This window comes from Pongo abelii, chromosome 1, assembly GCF_028885655.2.
Source record: "Pongo abelii isolate AG06213 chromosome 1, NHGRI_mPonAbe1-v2.0_pri, whole genome shotgun sequence".
Classification (NCBI taxonomy): Eukaryota; Metazoa; Chordata; class Mammalia; order Primates; family Hominidae; genus Pongo; species Pongo abelii.
In genome coordinates this window covers 188,941,881-188,969,419 of record NC_071985.2, presented here as the reverse complement: position 1 = coordinate 188,969,419, position 27,539 = coordinate 188,941,881, and the positions used below count along the sequence as shown (strand labels likewise).

At 45.2% G+C, this 27,539-nt stretch overlaps 1 protein-coding gene across 19 annotated transcripts in view; it reads right to left on the bottom strand.

The window, feature by feature from the left end:
* ERI3 (ERI1 exoribonuclease family member 3) overlaps positions 1 to 22,009 on the bottom strand; it is a 134,867-nt gene extending 112,858 nt beyond the window's left edge. For 2 of the 19 annotated variants that reach the window (XM_024247570.3, XM_024247590.3), the window contains exons 1-4: positions 20,837 to 21,010; positions 18,796 to 18,871; positions 5,114 to 5,391; positions 1,877 to 1,972 (exon numbers count right to left, since the gene is read on the bottom strand). In XM_024247570.3, the coding sequence (XP_024103338.1) occupies positions 1,877 to 1,972; positions 5,114 to 5,391; positions 18,796 to 18,871; positions 20,837 to 20,971 (585 nt within the window). In that variant the 5' untranslated portion in view covers positions 20,972 to 21,010. Of the gene's footprint in view, positions 1 to 1,876; positions 1,973 to 5,113; positions 5,392 to 18,795; positions 18,872 to 19,116; positions 20,805 to 20,836; positions 21,011 to 21,204; positions 21,456 to 21,732 lie in introns of those variants that run through there. The other 17 variants (XM_024247583.3, XM_024247604.3, XM_024247589.3 and 14 more) reach the window with 15 other exon arrangements.
* Positions 22,010 to 27,539: the final 5,530 nt, after the last annotated feature.

Here is a 27,539-nt window from a genome sequence, read left to right as displayed (position 1 = left end):
CCTCAACCCCAAAGGTCATTTTTCTCCAAAGTTATGGGCACTTGAATACAGATGAGAAGGCAAACAGTCAGTAGGGCTGCTGCAGAGCACAGACAAAAAGACTACCCAGGAGCCTGACAGATAGCCAGAGCACTTGGGGAGGAAAGTGGGTAGCCGCCAGGATGGCAGCTCCTCGGATGGGGAGAGCTGTGCTGCACCCTCCCTCCCTGGTCATCCAGACAGCTGAGGTTACCTCCTCCTCCCAACATGCTGTGGCCTATTCCTCATTTTCCTCACTTACATTTGCTTTGGTCTCTTCTGAACACTGAGGTGGTGAGCGAACTTGCCCCAAGGTTAAAGATGCACAATTAAAGATCCCACCAAAGCTTTCAGGCTGCTCTCTGGGCCTCAGGGTCACAACAACCATCACTCGGTGCACATCCACACCAAAATGAGCAACATGAACTCCTGCTAGCGAGGACAAAGGAGGCACAATTCTCCTAAACCAGATAAAAAACTGCTTCTATGTCAGGAAACAATTCCTAAAACAAGAAAGGAGCCGCATTCCTGAAATTTGGACCCTCTAAAACATTTTAAACCATCTAAATTACATTTAAGTGAAAAAAATGTTTTCAAATGAAAAAGTCTCCTATTCAACCAATACCTATCATGTTAATCTGAATCAAAACATGTAACACAAATAAAATGAGTGCAAAAACCAGAACACCAAAGCCTGTAACTGGCAAGCCAACCACTCCAGTTTCACCTAGCTGAACAAAGTACAAAAATAAACAGCAAAACTGATGACAAATGGAAAATACCATGTTTTACCATGTTTATAACCAATGCTGTTACTCACCCAAGTACAACAGGGCTTACACTTGTTAGTTTTTTGTGATGGCATTCCTTTAAGATAGTCCCAATAAGCCGACTCAACTAACTCAGGAACTTCTGGAAATCAAAGATAGATAAAAGAGCCCCACATTAAGCCTCCAAATAGGGCATGGCCTAAAACTGTTTCTGCCTCCTATATACTCAAGGGGTATGACACACTGTCATAAAAACAGAAGTGTACCATGCAGGGTCTTGAGTACTGAAAGTTCCTGCTGGCTGTGGTGGCTCACACCTGTAATCACAGCACTTTAGGAGGCCGAGGTGGAAGTATCATTTGAATCCAGGAGTTTGAAACCAGCCTGGGCAACATAGTGAAACCCCATCATTATAAAAATTAAGCAGAAAATTAGCCAGGCATGATGGAGCATACCCATAGTCCCAGCTACTTGGTAGGCTAAGATGGGAGGATCGCTTGAGCCCAGGAGGTTGAGGCTGAAGGTTGAGGCTGCATTGAGCTGTGATCACACACTGCACTCCAGCCTGGGCAACGGAGCAAGACTCTGTCTCAAAAAAAAAAAACCAGAAAGAAAAAACAGAAAAGGGAGCTGGTCAGGAGAGGCGCCTGGATGGTTCTCATTCATAAGCTCAGCCCTACTCCCAGGAGGCATGCAGACCTTACTCATTAAGAATCAGGCCGGGGGCGGTGGCTCATGCCTGTAATCCCAGAACTTTGGGAGGCTGAGGCAGGTGGATCACCTGAGGTGGGGAGTTTGAGACCAGCCTGACCAACATGGAGAAATCCCATCTCCACTAAAAATACAAAATTAGCTAGGCATGGTGGCGTACGCCTGTAATCCTGGCTACTCGGGAAGCTGAGGCAGGAGAATCGCTTGAGGTAGAGGTTGCGGCGAGCCGAGATCGCGCCATCGCACTCTAGCCTGGGCAACAAGAGCGAAACTCCATCTCAAAAACAAAAAAAAAAGAATCAAAGAATCTCTGTCAAATGGACAGCCATCAAGCCGTTCTGACAGAGCACTAAGGAAGGCTGATCTAAGGTGTATACCTTATTCTGGTCCTTTTGCTGTCTCTTCTGGCAGTTCATTCTCATCCCAAATCTCAACCTTTCCTGCTTCCATTTAAACTTCTTTCTTTTTTGTCCCTATTAAAATCAAGAGCAAGTTGTTATCACACTCCTTGGAATAATTACTCCTCACATGATGAATTTATTCAGTCTGAACAAGAAATCAGTCACCAAAGCTATAATCAATTTATTTTCTAAGTTCTATTTTTGTGCCTCTAATGATTTGTGGTCTAATTCCTGAGCTTTTCCAATTTCTCCACTTCCCTTGTTGACCAGAAGACCTAAACAGCACAGGGGCTCTAATAAGAACCTGACCTATATCGACCTCAATGGAAGGATGCTATTCTATCTAGGACTGACAACTTCTCCAATCCATCTTCTTGGCTTTCTCTGAATCCCATCAGGATCCTGCTACCTGCAAACCTTAAAAAAGCTCTCCCATAAAAAAGGGAGATTTTAAGTTGCTACTAACAAGTTTCAACCTGCCGTCCCTTTCCTGAAGGTGGTCTGATGGGTAGTCCAACACAGATGTCTGGCCCCCAACTCACCTTGCCAACTGTTGATCACAGCATTGTAGAGGTTTAATGAAGTCAAGATGCATTACATTTATCACTTGCCCTAGATCCACTCAAATCCATCACTATGTCACAGCAAGAAGTTAGATTGATCTGACAGGATTTGCTCTTCTTCACAAACCCATGTAAGTTATTACTCAGTGCCCCACGCTCTTCTAGCTGTTTGCTGATTGATTATCTGACGATCAGGTCAAGTATCTTCTCTGGAATCACAGTAAACTAACGGGTCTATAATTTCCAAGATCATTCATATTCTCCTTTTAAAGATAAGCAAGACAGCAAATGCTTCTTCCCGAGTTCTCTAAAGCAACAGCTAATGCTTTGCTAATAATGAACCAGGGCAGCCAATTCCTTAAGTGCCCTTGGAATCACATCATCAGGGTTCATTGATTCTGGAGATAATCTTTAATCAGGCCCAGATCCTGGTAAACAATGTGAAGCCCTAACTCAGCCTGGGTCTGGAAGGTCTTAGTGCCTAAGTCTGGGAAGGAAGTTGGTGATACAAGCTGTTTAAATCTGTACTGCATGATGTCTTCAGCATTGTGATTAATAAATAAATAAGTAAAAATAAAGCCTTTGAAAGAGAGATAAAAGGTGACATTGACAGACCAAACTGAGACATGATTCAGGCTTCACCTTCAGGAATATTGGCAGGACCCTCCACAGGACAAGAAAACAGAGCTACATAATTATCTGAGCTTATAATCTAACTGAAAAGGTAAGAAAACACACATATATAAGCATATGCCAGAAAGCAGTAAATGCCATAACAGAGGTGCCAAGCGATTATGAGGGATCAGAAGCGGGATGAATCATATGTGACAGAGGTGTTAGATTTTAGTCTTATGTCCCACTAGGGCTTACCCAGTGACTGAAGTAGAAGAAATAATATGACATATTAAGATTTGGATCCCTGATTCCCAACATGGGAGAATCTAAATAACCAAAATTCCCAACGTAACCACCAGCTGCCCTCACCACACCAGAGAAACTCCAGTAGTTTGGGGAGGTATGGAAGAAGACTCTACAGTACAAGCAGGAGCCAGAGGCAGAGAAAGTAAGTGTGGCTGGAGTAGCTCCCAAGCTGCATTCCCTTTCACCCAAAGGACTTTCCTTTAGGATATTCTCCTTATCCAGCTCCTGGGTTCCCAGCCCTCAGTAGGCCTCATTCCAGTGTCCCAAAGGCAGACCAATGCATTAAGAGAGTACAGGAAAGAGGAAAGGAGAAAGGGAAAACTAGAGGTTGTCGTATCTGCTTTATGTAAAATAATTTACCATTCTAAAGACAGATCCCTTCCTGAAAAAACCAACCACGACAGACAAACCCAGTTTATCTTTGAATGGACCACACTCCTCCCTACCTTCAAAGTGCCAATGCTGAGGTCCCCTTCTCTCCGTCCTCCTTACGATTGAAAGCTGTTCCCAGAGCAACATGTCTATGCATCCCCAAATCACACACTCATAACCTAACCCTATAGAGAAGAGTTACAGTCCTAGAGCCAGGCATATTCAATGCACCAACACTACAATGAACTGCTACATCAGCCCCCAATCATTCCCTCAAAGCAAACACCACATACTTCAATATCACCTGCAGCTAATCCAAGCCTCCTAGTAGCATTAACTTAAAAGCTAAAAGGTCTTTGAACACAGCTGGTGACTAATGAAAAAAAGCAAGCAAAGAAATTGTCCTTTCCAACAGACCAACAATGGTACTTGCTCAGGTTATCTAATGCTGCATAACAAATCATCCCAAAACCTGTGACTTAAAATATCAATAATCATTTGTTATCCCTCACAGTTCCTGTGAGTCAGGAATTTGAGAGTGGCTTAGCTGGCTAGTCTGGCTCAAAGTCCCTCCTAAGGTTGAAGTCACATGTCCACTGGGGCTGCAGTCATCTGAAGGCCTGACCAGGGCTGGTAGATTCACTTCTAAGATAGCTCATTCTCATGACTGGCAAGTTGGGCACTGGATTTTGGCTAGATTCACTTCTAAGATAGCTCATTCTCATGACTGGCAAGTTGGGCACTGGATTTTGGCTAAGAGCCTCAGTTCCTACACACATGTGCCTCTCCACAGGACTGCTTGAGTGTCCTGGCAGCATGACAGCTGGCTTCCCCCAAAGCAAGTGGTCCAAAAGAGCAAAGTGGACTGCAATACTTTTTATAACTTACCCTCAGAAGTCATACATTATCTCTTCCACTGTATTCTATTAGCTATACAGGGATATCTTTGATTCAGTGCAGGAGGGGAACTACCAAGCGTGTGAATAGCAGGAGTTAAGGATCATTGAGGTCATCTTGGAGGCTAGCTACTATAGCACTCCTTAAAGGAACAAGTGGCAGTAGCAGGAGAACGGAGGAAAGAAGAGAACAGAGAAAGGAAGGACGGGAGAAGGAAATATTTTGATTCCCAAAAGCTGAGACTAGAGAGAAACAATGTACCCAGTTCTCTCCAGAGACTTCTCAGGTCTACCTTACACTAGCATACCTGAAACAAGTCCTGCTTCCTAGACAGGAACTCTAAATGAGTAGCTAAAAGACAGGAAGGCATGAGAAAGCTCCTTTGGGTCCCAGGAAGAAAACTATCCTCCCTCCCTCCTTGCCCACCCCACCTTTTCTAAAGCAATGATGGAACAGTTACCTGAGGATGAATCTGTGGCTTGTCGCACGTGGCCTCAAAGTCCAGCACTAAAAAGTAGTGATACCTCTGGGGAGGGAAGGACACCATTGCCGCCATGGATGCGCCAAAGCCGTGGGCCGCCAGCTTTCTGGTGGATATGGAGCAGAACTCCGGAACACCACAGGGAGAAAATAAGTGGGAGCCCAGCACTTTTCTTGCTCTTGAAAGTAAATACGAAGAAAATCGAGCTGCTCCAGTCTGTAAAGGTGCTAGCATTGAACATCCAGAAGCATCTAAAACTTAGGGGAGGAAAGTTTAAAAAAAAAAAAACAAAAGAAAAAAAGAAAAAAAAAGAACAGAGAGCCTGGGTTACTCCCTCCCACTGTGGCCCTGTTCCATCTAGTCTTCAGGAATATCCACGCAACATGGGCCACTCCCCAGTGTTTCTGGGCCCCTTTTCTAAATCATAGTATTCATTACTAAAGTTCAAGACCCTAATAGCAGCACCTGCAGCATTATTACAGCTCTGAGTCTCCCAGATCATTCTCAAAACAACATGCAACACTGGCCTTCATCTTTAAATGGAGCTCTAAAGTTCAAAAGAGAGAAGAGAGAAAAATTGTGCAGTCACTTCTCAGGTGGCAACAGTTAACATTAAAGCTATGGGTCCAAAGTAACGTGAGGTGACCCTGTTGTACAATCAGTCCTGGAAGCTAAGTAGACTCAGACAAGCAGCAGAAAATGTCCAAGGCTCTTTTCTCAGCTCCACTAGGAGCCATTTGCCCCTGGCTTTCCAGTCTGTATCTTGATGTCTCCACATACCCTCCTCCCCTCTCCCAAGGTGAAGGCAAACAAAGCGAATCACAGGGGAGTTTGCTCTCACATTCTGGTGATCCCCCAACCCCCACACTAGTAAGTGGCACCCTGGGGGAATGAACAGTGCCTGGAGAGCACAGCTGGCTACAGCCTTAGGCCTTCTCATTTGCTGCCTTAGACTCGGTCTCTACTAGAGGCCCTGAATGACTGCGGGACTTTTTAAATAGGGAAGAAAAAGAAAACCCAGATGTGGCAGTAATAGGAGCATGGCTAAAAGTCTAGTAAAGTCTTCTGAGTGAACATGTGCAAAAAAAAAAAAAAAAAAAAAAATCGAATCACTTTTCCTTTAAGTTTTCCCCTTAAATTTGCAGAATGCCTGCTCCTCAGAGGCCTAACTAAATATAAAAATCAAAGCCTAAGTTTTACTCACGAATAACTCAAACTTCCTTAAAAAGAAAAAAGGAACAAAGCAGAAATGTTGTCTTTCTCCCTTTAATACTCAACATTCAAATTTCTCTCAACTTTAATCCTCAAATAAGAAATCTCACTGTACAATACAGTAATGGCCACAGTTTGTGCTTTCTGAAGCCTCATTCCAACACAGCCAAAGGCTTGCCTCTGATGGCTGCAAGTGGGCAACTGGCTCCCTTCACATAGGGTAGAGGGATAGCACCCTGTGAAGTCCAGCGCATACTCAAAGGCAATAAGGTCACTACTACCTGAACAGAAGCAGATAATGCCAAGTATGGCTGTCTTCCCATCTCTCTTCTGACTCACTGAATGAGCTACAGTAACTTGCCTATATATTTACTAGGATATATGCTAGTGTAGGTCCTCAATTTCCCTATCCCTATAATGAGATTTCAGGGGGATTCAGTGGAGCTAAGACCAAAAAAAAAAGTTCTTCATGGATCCTGCACAAGCACAGCACTTGTTTTCACCACTGCTTTATAGCCTCACCAAAAATACAGCCAAAACTCAGCCCAGGTAGACAAACGCTGGCTTGAGTTTCAATATGGAGTCTCCTGGAAAGGCAAGAGGGCCAATATCCCTTTGAAAGCCAGAATCTTCTCATCACCTATTCCTGAATAGTACTGGAAGCCTTAATGAGATGGAAGACACCAGTCTGCTCAAATTACTCATTCTAGTTTGGATCCAAAGTCCCTCAAGGACTTAGACTCTTCTCTAACCCCATAAAAGTGTAAAGACTTCCGAAAGTCCTAATGTTCTACAGTGTACACAGAATATGTGTAGTATATCCAGTCAGTCAATCCTGTCTACTAAATACTATAAGCAGTTAAGCATAATGAGTAAGGAAGGCTTCCAAGTTTGAATCCTGGCTTTACCACTTACTACCCATGGCACCTTGGGCATGCTGTGTTCTTCAATTCCTCATCTGTAAAACGACAATAACAATAGCACCTACTCCTTAAGTGAGAATAAAATGAGACAACACATGTAAAGCTCTAAGAGCAGTGCCTGGCATATAACGGCTTAATATATATTAGCCTAATGTTATTACTACTATCCTATTGGGCTATGCCCACCTGGCCAGGCCTGGATCCCCAGATTCTGGGCCTACAAATCCAACTAATTCATAAGGCAGCCTCAGAGAGTAATATCGATGTCTTCTGCAACCCTAAAATGCTCTAGACCTCTGACAGAGCATACTATATATACCCTATTCTGATGGCCAGTGGTCCTCTTGCCTGCAGGCCTTGCTCTCTCACCTGATTTCATCTACATCAAAAAGCTGCTTTTGGCGAAGCACAGTGACTGATACCTGTAATCCCAGCACTGTGGGAGGCTGAGGCAGAAGTATTGCTTGAGCCCAGGAGTTTGAAACCAGCCTGGGAAACATAGTGAGACCCAATCTCTACAAAAAATAAATTAAAAATTAGCCAGGCGGGGTGGTGCATGTCTGTAGTCCCAGCTACTTGGTAGGCTGAAGTAGGAAGATCGCTTGAGCCCAGGAGGTTGAGGCTACAGTGAGCTGTGATGGAGCCACTGCACTCCAGTCTGGGTGACAGAAGCAAGACCACGATTCAAAAACAAAACAAAACAAAACAAAAAAACTTCTCCTGTAGGAAGTCTTGAGAGTAGACATTAGGAGGTCAGGCCTCCACATATCAGCAGTTACTGGATTCCACACTTCCCTTACTTCTAACAACCAAGTTCAGTTCAAGTCAAGAAACAGAGGGTAGCTCTTCCTCTTCCCTTCCTGAAAAACTCAATCCTAAAGCCATTAGGTGCAGCAGAAGAGAGCAGATATCTACAACAGGTGGAGTAGGGTGAGCCAGAGAGGTCTGGGGGACACTGTCAGAGCCCAGGCAGGGTGAGGAAGACATCCTTGCAGAAGTGGGAAGGTGTGGTGCAGCATGTCAGAGCCAAGGGGGATGTGGAAAGCATCCATGTCGGCTGGCAGTCTGATGTGGGGTGACACACGCAGGGTAAAAGAGGCACTCATGAGGGGTAAAGGGCAGTGGCAGTAATGAGGATTAGCTACCTACAGAGGAACTGATCAAAGAAGTGCATATATTACGGATAATGGGACCCAGGTTTCTCACTGTTAAGAGAAAGGAGTTAAAATATGGAAAGGGAGAAAATCTGTGGTGTTGGATTGGAATTGGCAGGAAGAATGCGAACTCATGGTTTCTGATTAGATGTGTATCAGATAGATAGATGGATACACACACACACAAATATACACACATATGCATATATATTTTCTAGCTCTATTTAAGGAAGAGCCAGGGAGCAGTAACAACGGCAATGAGCACACCTAGCACTCCATTGCCTTCTTGTTTTTTTTGAAGACAGGGTCTTGCTCTGTTGCCCAGGCTGCAGTGCAGTGGCACAATCATAGCTCACTGCAGCCTCGAACTCCCAGGCTCAGGCAATCTTCCCACCTCAGCCTCCCAAGTAGCTTGGACCACAGGCATGTGCCACCACATCCAGCTAATTTTTTTTTTTTTTTTTTTGTAGAGATGAGAGTCTCACTACGTTGCCCAGGCTGGTCTCAAACTCCTGGGCTCAAATGTTCTTCCCACCTTGGCATCCCAAAGTGCTGGGATTATAGGCATGGGCCACAGCACCCAGCCCCAGTTGCCTTCTAAATACCATTCCCCACTAAAAGAAACAGAGGTCCTTGGAGAAATGGCTGATTCCAGGGATGCAGCAAGAGAAATACAAGATGAGCGCATAACATCTTGTACCAGAAAGCAAGGAAACACCCAAATCATGATGGGAACATACCAAAAGGATACAGAAGCCACCCACTGGCCAAGAAACAATGATAGTAATGGATTATAATGCACTGAATAGAAAACCATGAGTCCATAAAGATATAAATCAATAAAATTAAACTTTGATGTGAGATATTTACATAGTTTCAAAGTATCTTCCCACAAAATACTTATTAATTACAACTAGTAGTAATTTTATGATGGAGAAGCCTGGCAGACATCACCTTGATCAAGTGATCAAAGTGAACATTATCAATAATGGGATAAATCAAAATCATGCGACGAAAAGAACAAAGCATCATTTCTGTTATATTCCTGAAGCTACACAACCTAAATCTAATCATGAGAAAATGTCACACAAACCCTAATTGAGAGACAATCTGAACAATAACCAGCCTGTAATCTTCAAAAGTATCAAGGTCATGAATGCCAAGGAACGTTTACTGAGGAAAGTCTAAAGGAGACTAAAGAGATTTGACAACCAAATGCAACCCACGATTCTGAACTGGATCACTTTGCTGCAAAGAACATTCTTAGGACAACTGGCCAAACTTTAATGGGGTCCAAGGTTTATATAGAGGTTTTATATCAATGTTAATTTCCTGATTTTGATGGTTGTACTGTGACTAGGTAGGAAAATGTCCTTGTTTATAGGAAATGCACACCAAGTATTCAGGGTGATGGGGCATTAGGTCGGCAACTTAACCCTCAAATGGTTCAGGGAAAAAATTATTTCTACTGTACTTACAACTTTTATGTAAATTTGGGCTGTTTCAAACCTTTTTTTAAAATTGTTTTTTAAAATCAGCTGGGTGGGGTGGCTCACACCTATAATCCCAGCACTCTGGGAGGCCAAGGCAGGCAGATCGCTTGAGGTCAGGAGTTCAAGACCAGCCTGGGCGACATGGCAAAACCCCATCTCTACTAAAAATACAAAAATTAGCCAGGCATGGTAGCACACGCCTGTAATCCAGCTACTCAGGAGGCTGAGGCAGGAGAATCGCTTGAACGTAGGAGGCAGGGTTTGCAGTGAGCTGAGACCACATCACTACACTCCAGCCTGGGTGACAGAGACTCCATCTCAATAAATAAATAAATAAATAAATAAAATTGTTTTTTAAAATCCATGTGCAATGTGGTTACAATTTTAAAATTTAAAATATCACACAGACAGTATTTGAAGAGACAGATCTCCCTGTAATGCCCACAGAAGGTAGGCTGCATGTTCTCTCTGGTAGAGAGGCTCAAAGCATCTCTCAGCCCAAACAGTATCTCTATCCAGCCGAGTTTCCATTAGAAGAGCCCCGACTCAATGCCCACTTCATTGGCACTCCTGACACCATAGAGCCTTCTCAGGAAACACACCTGCTCCCTGCAGCAGCATCCCACCTGCCCTCGCACCCTCCGGTGTCTTAGGGATTTCTCTTTTCTATCGATGTCTTTATGTTTTAGTCACAAATTTGCAGGCTATAAGTCTATAGCTTATAATATCAACTGGGACTTCAAGTATCTAAATGAGGGCCAGAACTCAAAAGAAAGTTTATGATTCTGCCTATTTCTGCAAACTATCTTTCATCAGAGACTAAGATTTATACACATTTATTCTCAGACATCCTTTTCCCTCTCCTAGCAAATTAAAGGTATTAAGTAGCCCATGGCAAGGAGGAAAATGAATGATTCTCTCCTCAATATGAAGGGCCCAGGTCCCCAGTGGGGGCAGGGGAGGGGTAAATGGGACTGCCACGGGGCCAGCCCGATTTGGAGAAACAGGCCTGCGCCAGAGCCCCTGGAGGACGGTCTCTGTGCAGAGTATTTACACAACAGACACCAGTGGCTCCTCTGCAGCCATTACTGTCTATCAGGTAAATAACACATGTGCCAAAACACACATTTAATGAGGGAAATAATATGCCTTTATAAAAAGACTCAATCTGTATTTACCTGAGAGACCAAAGAAGCACCAAATCACCAGATTAGAGGAACCACAGAGGAGTTGTTCTGGTGTCTTGGGTAAATAGACATTTTATAGCCTCCATTACTGGAGGGGTGAGCGGAGGGGGTCAACCTTTAACATCCACACACACAGGCCAAGGGAGTCCTCAGGATGGGAAAACAAGAGGAGCCCACTGTGAAACAGGTGGTCTACTCCCACTCCCACCTCCCCAGCCACAGGTACTTGGGATCTCGGATGGTGTATGTTTATACCACCCCTGGATTCAATTCATTCCATTAAAAGCCAGACTAGGAGACAGGGATACATTCGAGTAACTCCAAGTTACCTGTAACAGGTTCTGAGTCCAGCTGACTGAAAGCACCTAGGAATACAACAATCATAGCTTCCTCAGTTCTCAGTCCTGGTGTAAGTCCCCGACCCAATCTGACCTGCAGTATCACAAGTGCTCAGGCACGTGAGTCACAGAAACAACAACAAAAAACACAGTAATACCTGTCTGGAACTCACTTAGTCACAGGCTTTGACTCAAGCAGCTAAAAATAGCCTGGGCAAAAATACAAATAAACTGCATTCCTTCAAAAGTCATAATCTTCAATCTAATGAATATATCCTTACTGCCAGAGCACTCTCTGTGTAAAAAACAAACTGTCAAAGGTGAAAGAAAACCTAAGAGGCAACACAGTCCAACCAGCCAGGGAAAATGAGATTAGAAAGAGAAAAGGACTGCCCAAGGTTCACACTGCAAGAAATAGTAAGAATAGAACCCAGGCTCTCGACTCCAAGGCCAGGGTCTCAGGCTACTGCTCCAACACAAGGAAAAGGCCTCACTAGTCATTTCCCAAGCTGTGCAGTCTCACAGAAGAGGCCAGGAGCCTGAGGACTCCATCTAGTTTGCTGAAGGCTAGAGGTTGAAGACAAAACAAAGCTTGACATGCCCTGGAACCTCCACATGGTCCCAATGCGGAAAGGAAGCAGGAACTCTACAACTGGGTCCTCACCTCAACAAAACAGTCTCCTCTACACTCAGTCCCTGCCTTGGCCTGTAGCTACAGCTGCTTCTGCTCCAAGGCACAGCTACGGAGAGCTCCCCCAACTCAGAAGCAGCTGCTAATAATCCCAAACTACCAGCAGAGCTAAAATCACTAAAGATCTTCAGGAACACCAAATTCTGAGGGCAACATCACAGGTCACAGCAGGCTTGCTCTCCCCTTCAATTGGTCTGTTTCAGCAGCTCCAAGAAACACATAAAAAGAGGCAATTGTTTGTGATTTTCCTGCTGTTTGCTAAACCAGCAGCCATGCCCAGTAGCTTGGGCAAACTCCTTTCAGCGGCCAAAGCTTGAAGACATCTTTTTACAAAATCCTGCAAGTCAGTTGCAACCCCATCACACATGAGAAGGGGCAAAGCCTTGCTTCCTAACACACCATAAACAGACTAGAGATGGATGGATGGAGGGCAGGGTATGGTAGCATCATCCCTTTAAGCACCTCTCACATTTGTAGACAGCATCTGATCCCAGAAGAGAGGTACCCAGAACTGTTAAATACTTCCCATACTCCTGGTCCCAAGATGGGGAACTGGTGTAAAAGCAAGGAGTTATATAATCTAGTGTTAAAACACTGGTAATAGACAAACCTAGGTTCAAATCCTGACTCTAATACCAATTATTTGTAATAATAGCTATATAATAATAATACCTATATCTTTGGGATTCAATTTAACCATGCAATGTACAAAAAGTGCTTTGCATAATAGCAAGTGCTCAATAAAAGGGAGCTGTTACTACATGAGAAAGAGAAAAAGGAAACACCCTTTTCTGAAAATCTACTCCAAGCCAGGCATTGTATCGATGATTTACATATTTTATCTTATTTAATCCTCCCAAGTATCAAGCAGAATGGGTAACAGTATTCTCATATTACACATGAGGAAACTAAGTGCTCGGAGGTGCTCAGCCCTTTGGGGCCCTATTCTCTACCACGTGTGATGGCCCACATTTCCCCACGACTGACTCCCTCCATCCGACAGAGGACCAAGAATGCATATCAACTGCAGTTTTTCTTTTGAGGCAAAGTGTAACTTTAACTAAAAGTAACTCAACCTTAAGCAATAATTAAGTCTATCCAAATCATCCTAACTAGTTTTCATATTTTTTTTATATTTTAAAAAGAAAAATTACAGGCCTGAGCACAAGAGCAGAATTAAAAGAACGGCAGCACAAGGAACTCGAAGCCTCTTCTCAAACAAAATTCCAGAGGAGCAAATCTTTCCATCTTACAGAGTGGAAACTGGCAGGAGGCAGGGTTATAACCAATTCTTACTCAAGTACCCAAATGTGAGGTTTCCTTTTACAAATTTGTGCTTTGGCAAATGCTGCTCCCTATTTTGGAATGCACTTCCATTTTTCGCCAGACAAATTATGACTCCTTCCTCAAAATCCAGCTCAAATCTCCCCCCTTTTGGTGGGTTTCTCTGACACTCCATCATAAAGCTAACTGTTTAAGTATAATCCAGTGGCACAGTTTATTTCTACTTCATAACTTTTATCTCACTATGTTGTAAGATATTAGGTATGTTTCTTCTACTACCAGTAATTTTCAGAGTTAAGGAAGAAGGATAGAAGACAGCAGTATAGGTGTATGTGTGCATGTGCGTGTTAAAAAAAAAAAAAAGCACATTTGACATAATTATTTGACTTGCTTGTCAGACTAATGCATTTTAAAATTTCAAATAGCATTAAAGAGCATGAGACTGTTTTGTTGTGTGTGTGTGTGTTTTAATCCAAACTGTGCTAAGTCTAAACAGAGTTTTTAAAGCCTGAGAAACACTGAGCTAGATCCCTAAGGTAAGGACCACATTTTATTCATTTCTGTATTCCCAGCACCCAGCACAGGACCAGGCACAAAGTAAGCAAGAGTAAACGTTTGCTAAATGAATTAATATGCCCACAGTCATGATGCCAACTGCTCTGGAATTAGAACATGCTAATTAGAACAGAGCAGGGTCTAAGCAGCAAACAAAGCTTCTTCTCTTCCTTTCTTTATCCTTTCTCCTAGCCCACCCCATTCTGTCCTCCCTAGTTAAAAAGAGCGAAAAAGAGCGAAAGAAAGAGTGAGAGACAGAGAGACAGAGAGGGAGAGAGAGAATTGCCTTGGTGCCGGAATACTATTAAAAGGATTAATTTAGGGACCAGTGTTTGGACTGTCACATCCAATCACTACCCACAGATCTACAGCTTCCCAAATCAGGCTCATGCAAAGAGGAATCAATTGCAAGGACACAGAGGGTCTGAACAGGCATACTAATGGCCTCCTGAGGTGCCAGCGGCCAGCTCTGACACTCCCATAAATTATCTGCCTTTTGATTTTACCTGTAGCTGTGGGGCACAAGGCACAATTTTGAACACATCAAAGCAATCCCTGGTAACCCAAGGCTCCTCAAGGAATGTCCCCAAAGAGGAAAGCCTAAAAACAATGACCCAAAAGGGAGTCTGCTTCCCAACAGTTCTGGTTCTAGCAATCATTAATTAAAACTCAACAGAACCAAATGGATAATGTGGGACCCAAATCAAACCTAGTAGATCTGGACAAGGCATGCATCAGACTGCAGTTCTGCAATGACTATGCACCTCTCACTCAAGGAAAAGTGAAATCACAGCAATAAACTAACACACTTTCATCTGGATGGCAAATCTGCCCTAGCTTTGACAGTACCTCACAGCAGGACCTCAGGCAACTCATTTAACCTTTCTGGGCCTCAGTTTCTTCATATGGTATCAAGGACAAGAATGCTGACCACCTGACCCACTTCCCAGAGTGCTGGTGAAAAGTAATTTTAAAAAATTGAGAGGCACTTTACAAAGATGTAAGGCCACAGGGTGTCAACACTAATAAATGACCCCAGACAGACAGGGAGGAATGCTGGTCACACTGGTGAATTTCTATCGGGAAGCTGCTCACTCGATTTGCTTTACTGATGGTGTTGGGACTAAGGTTCACACTGAAAAAAGTTCTGGGATTGTTTTTTGTTGTTTTGTCTTGAGATGGAGTCTCACTCTGTCACCCAGGCTGGAGTGCAGTGGCTCGATCTCAGCTCATTGCAACCTCCACCTCCCGGGTTCAAGCAATTATCCTGCCTCAGCCTCCTCAATAGCTGGGACTACAGGTGTGTGCCACCATGCCTGGCTAATTTTTTGTATTTTTGTAGAGATGGGGTTTCACCATGTTGGCCAGGCTGGTCTCAAACTCCTGACCTCCTGACCTCAGGTGATCCACCCGCCTTGACCTCCCAAAGTGTTGGGATTACAGGTGTGAGCCACCGCGCCTGGCCAGTTCTGGGATTCTAAATGGAACACCCATTGTCTGAAAATTTTCCATTATGAAAAGCAGTGCCTCGCTTTAGTTGTAAATTCCTCCTGTCTGCTGGCTGCCACCACGAGCAGCTATGTTTTTAGCATATGTTCACAACGACAACTGTGAGGACACAAAAAATACGAAGCCAAAAGCCAAGTCACCCAAATACTGGCTACTTTTTAAAACCTTATTAATTATATAAAATTTTATTAGTGATAAAAGTTATCAAGACACTGTGCAAAGAGTTTTACATACATTATTAAATCCTTCAGCCAACTCGATTGTCTCATTATCTCCATTTTACAGAGAGCAAAGTGAAGCCCAGAGAGGAAGTCACTTGCCCAAGGTCACATAAACACTGCTATCAGAAACCTACACTGGGGCTTGTAAGATGAAGACCTCCTACAAAGGAAAAGTAGGAAGAAAGGGAAAGCGCAGACATGGGACTCTCAGCTCTAACCTATTCATCAGACGCTCACCAAATACAATACTTTATTGGGTTCCTGTCCTTGACATATACCATCATACCTGAACTAGGAGACATCTCCAAAATGTCTGGAAGAGGTCATCAGTCTTCTACAAGCAAGGAAAGGAGAGACCAAATAGGACATATATAGAATGAGGTCAATTTCCTGGAAAGCTTAGGAAAATGGGTCATCCTCTGTGTGTACAGTTCAAGAAGTTCAAATTAATTGACAATAAGCTATGAGCCCTAAGACCAAGACTCCTTCCAGGGCTCCGTTTATTCCATACTTCATTAAAATATAGTTTCCAAAGGATTTTAATTCTTTTTTTTTTTTTTTTGAGACAGAGTCTCACTCTGTTGCCCAGGCTGGAGTACGATGGCACAATCTCGGCTCAGTGCAACCTCCACCTCCCAGGTTCAAGCGATTCTCATGCCTCAGCCTCCCAAGTAGCTGGGATTACAGGCACATGCCACCACGCCCAGCTAATTTTTATATTTTTAGTAGAAATGGGGTTTCGCCATGTTGGCCAGGCTGTTCTCAAACTCCTGGCCTCAAGTGATCCACCCACCTCGGCCTCCCAAAGTGCTGAGATTATGGGCATGAGCCACCGTGCCCAGCTCTTTCAATTCATTTTATACCATCTTTCCCTTTCTACATCTTTTCCAGTCTGTAAAATAGAAGCCAGTATCTCCAACAAATTCTTTGGTAGACATTCTAGTAGATGGGTAGGAAGTTAGTAAAGAGAACCGTTATACTCACATATGCAAAGATTCAGTTATACTCTTTTTTTAATTTATAAGAAAAGCATATTTATAGATCAGTTTTTGTTGTTTTTGGCTTTTTTGTAGAGTTGGGTCTCAGTATCTTGATCAGGTTGGTCCCAATTTCCTGCCTCAAGCCTCAGCCTCCCAAAGTGCTGAGATTATAGGCACAAGCCATCGTACCCAGCCATATACTCAATTTTTAAGGACCAAAATAATGCCACAAAAGGGAAAAATAAAATGCTATCCATGTAATTACCACAGCCTCCTGACTAGTCCTGCTGCTTCCAGTATCGTCTGTCCCCTTCAATCCATTTTTCACAATGAAATCAGAGCAAACTTTTTTTTTTTTTTTTTGAGACAGAGTCTTGCTCTGTCACCCAGGCTGGAGTGCAGTGGTGTCATCTCAGCTCACTGCAACCTCCGCCTTCTAGGTTCAAGCAATTCTCCCGCCTCAGCCTCCCTAGTAGCTGAGATTATAGATGTGCACCACCACGCCCAGCTAATTTTTGTGTTTTTAGTAGAGATAGGATTTCAACATGTTGGCCACGCTGGTCTCAAACTCCTGACGTCAAGTGATCTGCCCGCCTCAGCTTCCCAAAGTGCTGGGATTACATGCGTGAGCCACCACGCCGGCCTGCCAACTTTCTAAAACATAAATCTAACGTCAGTCTACTGCTTAAAACCCTTTAATGGCTTCTTACTGTTCTTAAATCTGATCCAGAGGTCAGCAAACTATGTCCCATGGGCCAAATCTAACTGTCACCTTTATTTTATAAATAAAGTTTTACAGGAATACATCCATGCTCTTCCTTTTCATACTGTCTGTGGCTACTTTCACGCATAACTGCAGAGTTCAGTAGAGTTGAGAAGTTGTGACAGAGACCCAAAGCCTAAATATTTATTATCTTATCCATTACAGAAAAAATTTGCAGAGCACTAATCTAATCTTTTTTCTACTCCCTGGTCTAATCCTAAGAGTTTATAAGGCTAAGGCTCTGGCCTCTGCTTAGGTCCGGCTTCATCTCTCCCCATATCCTCCTGTCCCCTGACCACTAAGTACTCTGTTTCAGCCACATTGAACTTTCTCAAATTCAACAAAGCTCTGACACTTGGTCCCTCTTGTCTTCATCTAATTTTCTTTTCTTTTTTTTTTTTTAATTTTCCGTGTTCTTTGAGGGTTCGTTTACTTCCTCTGAGAGGCCTTCCCTGAGTCTACAAGTCTGGGTTAGAGACCCTTCTGAGTATTCCCAAAGCCTCTATACTTCCTTTACTATAGCACTCTCAGATCATATCATAACTGCCTTTTTACTATCAGTCTCTCCCATGAATTTGTAAGCTCTATGGTGTCAGGGAAGGTGGCTTTCTTGTTCACCACTACAATCCCAGGAACTAGCACAGTGCCTGGCCCTTAGTTATTGAACAAACAAGCTCGAGTCCCTGGATATCAATCATCCAGAGTATGCCTCTTTAGCTGGTCCCTGATCCTTGTAACACAGACAGTTTGGAACTAACCATCCACCAAAAGGTGACATGCAACCTAAATTAAACCAAGATCCCAAAGGCCTTGGTCAAATACATTAGCAAAAGCCAAACGAGAGACAGGTGTAGTGGCACATGCCTGTAGCTCCAGCTACTTGTGGGGAGGAGATAGCTTAAACCCAGGAGTTCGAGCCCAGTATGGGCAACCTAGCAAGGTCTCATAAATAAATAAATAAATAAATGTTTAAAGCCAAATGAAGATGTTTCTTCCTATTTTCTTAAGATGTGTATTTCTCAGGATAATGGGCTATTCTGGTTCTATTCAACCATCCTGAACCTAAAGTAGGTGCTCATGAGATGCCCAGAAAGCAACTGTGACAGAACTTGAGAGTCTGGATCTCCCACCTCCAACTCTTACCACTTTAGAAACTTTAAGTAAGTTTCTACAGACTTTGAGCATATGTTACCTTATCAGAAGAGGCTACAAAAAAAAAAACGATTCGTTTAGACTTTGCGGATACATGGGAAAAAAAATACAATCTGCATCAGCCCCCACCCCCTACCCTCCAAGCCCAAATACTCAGAAGGAAATAAAGCCAAACTTGACCATGCAACAGGATTCTCACCTCTCCTTACTTCGAAGATGCCAAGACCGGCAGCTGGGGATGCTGAAGGTTCTGTGAGAGCTGGAAAGCCCCAATGCTGTGGATAAATACACATCTCTGCAACAAGTCTATTTCAATACCAAGGATTAAATCCCCATGAAGGATACTACACCTCAAACTCTAAACTCAAACTTTGGGATAACTGCTATCTATGTGGAAAGACAGTGCCCCCATAGAGCTTTCAGAAACTATTAGTACTACATTTGTAATGATTTTCATGTTCTCTAGTCATATACTTTTGCTCCTATGGAGGCTCACCTCCTAGAAACACTAAACATTTACCGAGAAAGACAGCCATGAAGTGGTGCCTCTTTGGGTAGTTTCAGAATCCTAGTCTAGTCAAGGAGGAAAACACTGGTAAGGCTGGCAATATTCAGAACTAAGGAACTAAGGCTGGGCCAGGACTGGGGGAGGGGTTGGTTGCCACAAATCCACAAGCCATACTGCAAATGGCCATATAGACTAGGAAACACTTTCAGGATACTTCCAAGCCTGCTTCAAGCTCTAAGAAAGTCAAGGTAACTAAATCCCAAGTCAAAACATCAATAGATACCTATTATCCTTTTCAACTAATTCATATCCTCCAAAGGACCAGAAGTTGCAGAGATGCCCCTGTTAGTGATGTCTTTTGCATAAAGAAACACCTAGGGTTGGAACTAATATATTCCTGTCTACCATTCCACACATTTAAGACTTTCTTCTACTCAGATCCCCTGGGAAAAGGCCACTCACCAATTTACACCACCACAAAGAAAACGCTTTTTAAAATGAAAGGGAATAAAAGCACTTTTATTTGGAAATTTCAAGTTGGAAGAAGAGCTCTTAGCCAAGCTCTATGACCTAGCTAGCTGATTATTTACAGGATCTTTGGGCAGGAATTGTTAATGAGCTTTTAATTTGGAGTGCTTAAGTTGCCAAAGTGCTCTGAGCTCCAGTGAAGCACCACAGAATCCATAAAGGAAACCTTATCAATCACTTCCCGGCAGCTCCCTTCCCCCAACCCCCACCTCCTGAGGAAAAGGCAGCCAAGTGGGTTTCTAACCAGGATCACAGACACACATTAGTGGAGTCACACTCCAAGTCCCTGTTTATAAATTGGCTTTTAAATGGTAGGAGATTCAGGTATAATAAACTTAAGCTCCAAGCAAGAACCCACTAAAACAAGGCATGCTGTATATGATAAAGTCAGAATAAAGCAGAATTTCATGAAGCCATTTCTGGAAGAAACTCTACAATCAAAACTCATTTAGCCACTCACAACCTAGTATAGTTTGAATAGCGTACAGTCTTTTAGCCAATAGGATTCATGTTTTGCTGCCCTTCCGCTGGGAGACTGATTAAATGTCTGACAAGAGTAAATGCCATTGAAGTGGCCAGAGACCTCTCGCAGACACAACGAAGGGCACTATTCGTTGCAAAATCCAGCTCTAAGGACAAAATCCAAACCCCCATTGAGGGGCCCCACATCCAGCATCTTCCAAGTCAACAAGGAGCAGTTATATTTTGCAAGAACTCGCAGTCAAGCCTCAATCCAAGTTCATGCTTTTTTTAAGAAAACACCTGTTGCTGGACCATTTGCAAGAGAGGCAAACAGAAAGCTAGCCAGGTTAGGCCCTTATTCACTCCTTCCACCATTACTACTACCACCGCTTCAGATTTACAAAGAGGTAAACTGCTAACCTGGTGTGTGGGCATGTGTTGGGGAGAGGGTCAAGCGAATGTTCTACCTACAATCTCCTTGCTCCATTTCTAGCCTCTCTGGTCAAACCTTTTCCTTCTCTAGTAATCCCAGTAAGTCAACCCCCTTAATAAACTCACCCATCCTGTCTTGCAAAGCTCTGCCCCGCTCCCCCTCCGCCAGAACGTTACTCAGTAGATTAAGCATCCAGGGTGAGCACATGGGCCAGCACCCCAGGTTGCATAAATTCTGCGCACCGCGACCCTCACCCCGCATGCATTAACTAGGGCCCAATCTTGGGGGGGGCAATTCAGCATCACCCACCCCGGGGTGTTGCCCCCAACTCGGGCCCATCCAAGTCCAGGGGAGAGTAAGGGGAGGGGCGGGGGGCCAGGAGACCAGCCCTCCTTCCCAGGGCCGCCCCCGCCCCCCGTCAGCAGCGGGAGAGGCTGTCGCCATGGCAACGCCCCCTCCTCGGGGCCAGCGCGGCAGGCTCCCTCCAGGTGCAGGCCCCGACGTCTCCCTCGGCCTCAGCAAGCGCTCAGGGCAGTTGGCGGCGGCGGGCGCGGCCCGCGCCGACTGCGGCGCCGGCCAGGCAGAGGCAGGGCCAGCTCCGCCCGCTCCCCACCGCCCGTTCCCGGCCGCCTGAACAGCGGCAGCCAGCACCACGAGTCCACAACACACCGACTCACCTCCGCGCACTCTGACCCCGACCGACGCGGCGGATGGGCGGGCGCTGTGGCCAACCGCTGAGCCCGCTGCCGGCCCCTTTGACCAATGGGCTGCAGTCGGGCGGGGCTTCTTCTCCCCAAACGCTCGCTCTCCCGCCGACATGCGCGCTAAGGTATGTCAAGATGGTGACTCCCGGCGGCCGGCGTTATGGGACTTGTAGTTTTGACGTTGCACAAACTCAGAAGAGAAGGCGGGGGCGGGGACATCACTTCTGATCGGTGAAAGGAATTATTTTAAAATGAAACTTTCTATGGCCTACAGCGATCTAACCAGGATCACAGACACACATTAGTGGAGGCCCCCATCTCCGTTTTCCCGCCCTCCAATATACCTGTAAGGTGAATGTGGGCTCACAACGTGACAGATTCTGTTTACGTGACTCCTCATGATTCGTTCATTCAACAAGTAATTATTGTCATCTACTCTCTGATGTGGGCCTGGGGGAGACCTGAGACAAGGAGGGGTTAAGCTAAGAGGAAAATGCTTACATTTGTGAAGGGCCGTCCTAAGGAAGAGGGAACTGGCTTGTTCAGGTCCACTCAGAGGAAACTTCTGTTTAAAAGGTTTCTGGCCTCAGCTGTGAGGAGCTTCCCCAGTCAGTCTCTCCAGTAAGCTGGAGAGACCTGTGTTTCTTCATCCTGGTTATGCCTTTCTGGGTAGTCATGGGTCCCAGGTTATGAGCTGGGAATGATGGCTTTGACAGCTTCCCAATCGGTCAGGACCCCATCCTCTGGGCCCAGCTTCAGTTACCAGCCCCTCTGTGTGCTGTCTGCATACTTACACTTAGGATGATGTCATTTCTGGGCCCTACCACCTCTGAGAGCGTACCTTACCATAACGGTTTCCACCTGAGCTGGGAGTGCCTGCTAATCCCCATATCAGGGAATGCCTTCCTTAATCCCACCCACGTCATAGGTTAGGTGATTCTGCTGTGCACCTATAGCATTTATCATATTGTTTTATAATTGTCTATTTCCTTGTTGCCGCTCCCACAGGGTTTTAAGTCCTTTAGGAACAGCATTTTTTCCATATTGTTCATGTTGTATCAGTAATACACAGGATAGTGCAGGCCTAAAGAAGGCCCGCAATAAATGTCTGCGAACAAATGAGGGAATATCTAGCAGCAGGGACAGACTTATCCAGAGGTCGGTAAAGTGGAGGCACGATCCCCCAATTCTTGGAGCTGGAACAGATTCTCCTATTATTACCTAGACATTAACCCCAGTTGGTCAGTCAGTCCGCCTGTATTTATAGTGCCTCTCTTAAGTGTCAGGCACTGTTTCTGTTACTGAGGATTCATTGATGAATAACGACACACCTCTATTCTCAAGGAGCTTTTAAATTGGAGAGGGTAGCTGGGTGCCGTGGCTCACGTCTGTAATTCTAACACTTTAGGAGGCTGAGGCTGGAGGTTCCTTTGAGACCAGGAGTTCAAGACCAGCTTGGGCAACATAATGAGATTCTCATCTCTACAAACAAGTTAAAAATTAGGCAGGCATGGTGGCACGTGCTTGTAGTCCCAGGTACTCAGGAGGCTGAGGTGGGAGGATCACTGGAGCCTGGGAGAACAAGGCTGCAGTGAGCCATAATAAATAAATTGGAGAGGAGTTGTGGGAGTAAGAATAGATAATAAAACAAGTAAATATGAAAATAAGACAAGAGGCAGTGAGATAGCTTTGTTATATACTGAGTTATGGCCTGAGAGTAGGGCACAGCCAATCTTCTTGGCTGTAAGAATGAAGTAAATCTATAGTATCTGGATTCAAGGCTTTATTTAATGCCCAGCCCCAACATCCTCTGTGGAGCCTTCCATGGTCCCCTTGACTTCCCCAGAATGTGTTCTTTCCTCCTTGGTGCACTAGGGCTCAACTGTACAGCTTCCAGGACTTCACCACACTGTAAGCTCTTTTTGTACAAAGACCAGGCAAATTGATTCAAATAATAGAACAGTTTAACAGCTCAGTATACACTTGGTATCTTACACTGCCGCCTAACATAGCACTTGGCTTTCTCAAGCCATGGCTCTGTTGTGTGCTATCTGGTTCCCTAGGAAACAGAGCCTGGGCCGGGCACAGTGGCTCATGCCTGTAATCCCAACACTTTGACAGGCCAAGGTGGAAGGATTGCTTGAGCCTGGGGGTTCATGACCAGACTGGTCAACGTAGCAAGATTCCATCTCTATAAAAGAAACAAGAAAAAAAAGGAAACGGAGCCTGAGGCAAAACTTACATGCTCAAATTTAATTGGGGAGTTCAATCTCAAGGCATCAAGGGTGAGGGGAGCTGGGTATGGTGACGCATGTAGTAGTCCCAGCTACTCAGGAGACAGGAGACTGAGGCAGGAGGATCGCTTGAAGTCAGGAGTTCAAGGCTAGCCTGGGCAACATGGCAAGACTCCATGACTTAAATAAACAAATAAATAAAAGAGTAGGGGGAAGGGGGGAAGTGAAGCAGGGAAGGAGGGAAAGAAAGTACAAGATAGTGTCTTACTGAGAAGTTGGCCCGTGCCTCAAAGAAAATACAACTAGTTGCTCTGTCGTACAAGATGCGTAGAACCATCCTGTGTGACAGGGAGAAGGAAGGGTTATGTTACCCCACCACTGCAGTGGCCACAGGGAGTGCCAGATTCCACACCTGGAAGCACAGTCATTCATTTGAGACTAGAAACGGTGAGAGGAATCAAAGCCTCTGGTTGGGTCAGATTAGGTCCACTGCAGTCCCGCCACAGTGGGCACATTGGAGGCTGTGTCAAAACCTAACCCTCATCCCAAGGGAAACAAAGATAACCAGAGGTGTTAGTAAATGAGGTGGGAGTGGCAGCTGAGCTGTCCAATAAACAAGTGGCCAATGGCCAGAGTTGGGGGTGCAGATGAGGCAAGGGCAAGTGAATTTGGGGAGGCAGATGAACTGAGATCAATACACAGACACACAGACACCGTAGCTGCTGGATTAAGCGACTGAGCTAAAGTGAACACTGAGAGCAAGAACAAAAGAGAGGACCAAGTTAAGTCTTTTTTTTGTTTTTTCATTTTGAGATGGAGTTTCAATCTTGTTGCCCAGGCTGGAGTGCAATGGCGCGATTTCAACTCACCGCAACCTCCGCTTCCTGGGTTCAAGCGATTCTCCTGCCTCAGCCTCCCGAGTAGCTGGGATTACGGGCGTGCACCACCAGGCCTGGCTAATTTTTGTATTTTTGGTAGAGACAGGGTTTCTCCATGTTGGTCAGGTTGGTCTCAAACTATCGACCTCAGGTGATCCACCCGCCTTGGCCTCCCAAAGTGCTGGGATTACAGGCATGAGCCACCACGCCCGGTCAGTTAGGTCTTCTTATACCCTGTCAAACCACTAGGAAATGCAGCAAGGTGGCCATCAAAGCTAGGACCTTAACCAGCTGTCAAAGCGCAGAGAGTGCAGGACCCAAGGATAATACATGGCAGCCCGCAAACCTTGGCACAGCTGAGAGAACCCAGACTGGGTCTGAAACCATTTTATGTGGCAACTGGAAGACCTGCTACTGCTGTCGTAGTCCCTGTAAGCTATATAAAACAGCATAAGAGGGTGGGCTCAGAGAGAACCTGTTCAGGTTTGAGTCCTGGCTCCATCTGTGACCTTAGGCAAGTCACATACCTCTCTGAAGTTCAGTTTCTTCATCTCTAGAATGTAGATAATGCTCGTATCTACCTGTTATTGGAATTAAATATACAACTGCTTAGCACTACCTAGAATAAAGAGTTCAGTAAACAGTGGCTATTACTATTATTCTCACCCTTCTCCTACCCCTTTCTCCTGCCCGTCTTCCCACCATGACTACCACCATCCCCACCTCCTCTTCTCCCCAACCCAACCCCAGCAGTCCTCTGCCACTCCAGGAGGAGTCAGGGCTGGATCTGGCCATGCCGCCTTCTTCCTGCTTTTCCCCGAGCTGTTCCCCAAGCGCCTGAGCCATTCATCTCCCTGGTGACCTGAATCTGAACTAAGAGATGGATGTGGGGTGGCTGAGGCCAGGGTGGTAATGTGCTCCCTTATCTCCGTGCCCCTCACTAGGGCCTAGTTAATTTTCCCTTTGATTTTAATATAGATTTATTGAAAGTTTCAGTTATCAAAACAAACTGCAGCAGCAAATTGGTGTTCTTTGCAGGCCTACAAGTGCCTATAAAGCTGCCATGCTTGGGAACGAATGGCGCTCTCCGGGAGGTCAGTCATGGCAACAGGAAGTCCCTGGGGACACACATACTGCAGTTTAATATTTTTCTTATTAGCCTTTTTCTTCTTGGCTATCTAAGCCTCCCCTTTAAATCGGAAACCAAATGGAGCCACCTGCCCAGGGAGGTTCTCTTCCTTATGCTGTGACACTCTCTGACTACTCTCTGTCCCCTCTCTAGTCCCAGTGTCCTTACCTCAAATCCTGTGACTCCACCCTGATTTGCCCCCGGGCCCAGAGAGAGTCATGATTCACATGCCCTAGAGGTATGGCTCACAAATGTCATGAATCCCACAGCTTTGTCCCAACTGTACAAAGTCAGCTTGGGCTATCCAGCCACTAGTCAGAGGCAAAGCAGCCCTAGAAAAGATTGGGGCCCCAGATTTCTTCCATAACTTGTGCTCAGAAGGGAGGAAAAAGCAAAGTTTGAAAGCAGAGCAGTTGCTTTCAAAGAGGCAGACGATCCTGTCAGTATGTATTGAACTTGACGGAAGTAAAAAGGAGATGGTGATCCTAGAGAGTGTGCAAGCTCTCCTTCCAGCCCAAGAATTTTCCAATTTCATTCTCGTAGTCCCAGTGCTACTCCCAATATGGCTCCCCCTCCTCTCAATCGCAGCTTGATTTTTGAGGCTCCTCTCTCTGGCCCCAATTTGCCTAAGGACCAGCCAGCACTCTCAAGTGCCCCGGGGGCTCCCGTAGCTAGAACCATTCACTGCCACTTCTAGGCTCTGAATCAGTCCTGTCCCAGTGGAGGGTCTCCATGCCTGGTAATCTTTTTTTTTTTTTTTGAGACAGGGTCTCACTCTGTCACTTAGGCTAGAGGGCAGTGGCACAATCACGGCCCACTCCCAGGCTCAAGCGCTCTTTCAACCTCAGGCTCTCGAGTAGCTGGGACTATGGGTTTGTGCAACTTCGCCTGGCTACTTTTTGTTTGTTTGTGTTTTTTTGTAGAGACAGGGTTTTACCATGTTGCCCAGGCTAGTCTCAAACTCCTAGGCTCAAGTGACCTTCCTGCCTCAGCCTCCCAAAATGCTGGGATTATAGGCATGAACCACCCCACCCGACCCACACCTGGTAATCCTGAGGGCACCATTATCCTTTCTGGGTCTGATATGCAGCTGCATCACATTTGTGAGCCGCATCCCAATTCCCAATGTCCTCGCCTCATTCTTAAACATTCCCTGCTAGGCCGGGCTCAGTGGCTCACGCCTGTAATCCCAGCACTTTGGGAGGCTGAGGTGGGTGGATCACGAGGTCAGGAGTTCAAGACCAGCCTGGCCAACATGGTGAAACCCCGTCTCTACTAAAAATACAAAAATTAGCCCAGTATGGTGGCACATGACTGTAGTCCCAGCTACTCGGGAGGCTGAGGCAGGAGAATTGCTTGAACCTGGGAGGCGGAGGTTGCAGTGAGCCGAGACCGCGCTGTTGCACTCCAGCCTGGCGACAGAGCAAGACTCTGTCTCAAAAAAAAAAAAGCCCTGCTAGTAGCAAAGGCTACTACTCCCCTTCCTCAGAACTCAGACTATGACTTAAGGGTCTGGACAACCATAGCTGTGCGCCAGAATGGTGGAAGATGCTGAGGTTTGGACCCAGACAGTGCAGGATTTGAATCCTGGCTCTGACACTTACTGACTGACTCTGTGACTTGGGAAATCTCTTTGTGGTTTCATTGCACCTTCTGCTTACATCTACTCTTGTCTGGGGAGCACAGTAATAAAGTGGTTTGCCTCGTGTCTCTCTCCTACAATATTCTGAGATCCTCAAGGAACAGGACTGTGTCTTATCTTTATATTCCATGTGCATATAGTTGATGAATAGCTGAAGACAGCTTCTCTGAGCCTGTTTCCTCAACTGTAAAATGGAGATAATGCCTATATCACCAATATAGTGAAGAAAGTGCCCACCCAGCATAAGGTAGGTACTTAGTGAGTAAAGTTTCCTTCATCAATTTTCCTTAGAGTTTCGTTGTCAACCACGAACACTCCTACTTTTCACCTGTTCCCACCCCAGCTTCAAGTTCAGCTCTCTCTTGTTGTCTACTAGGGCTTTCGCATCACTGATCAGAGGTCAGCATTCACCCGGGTCCCTTTGG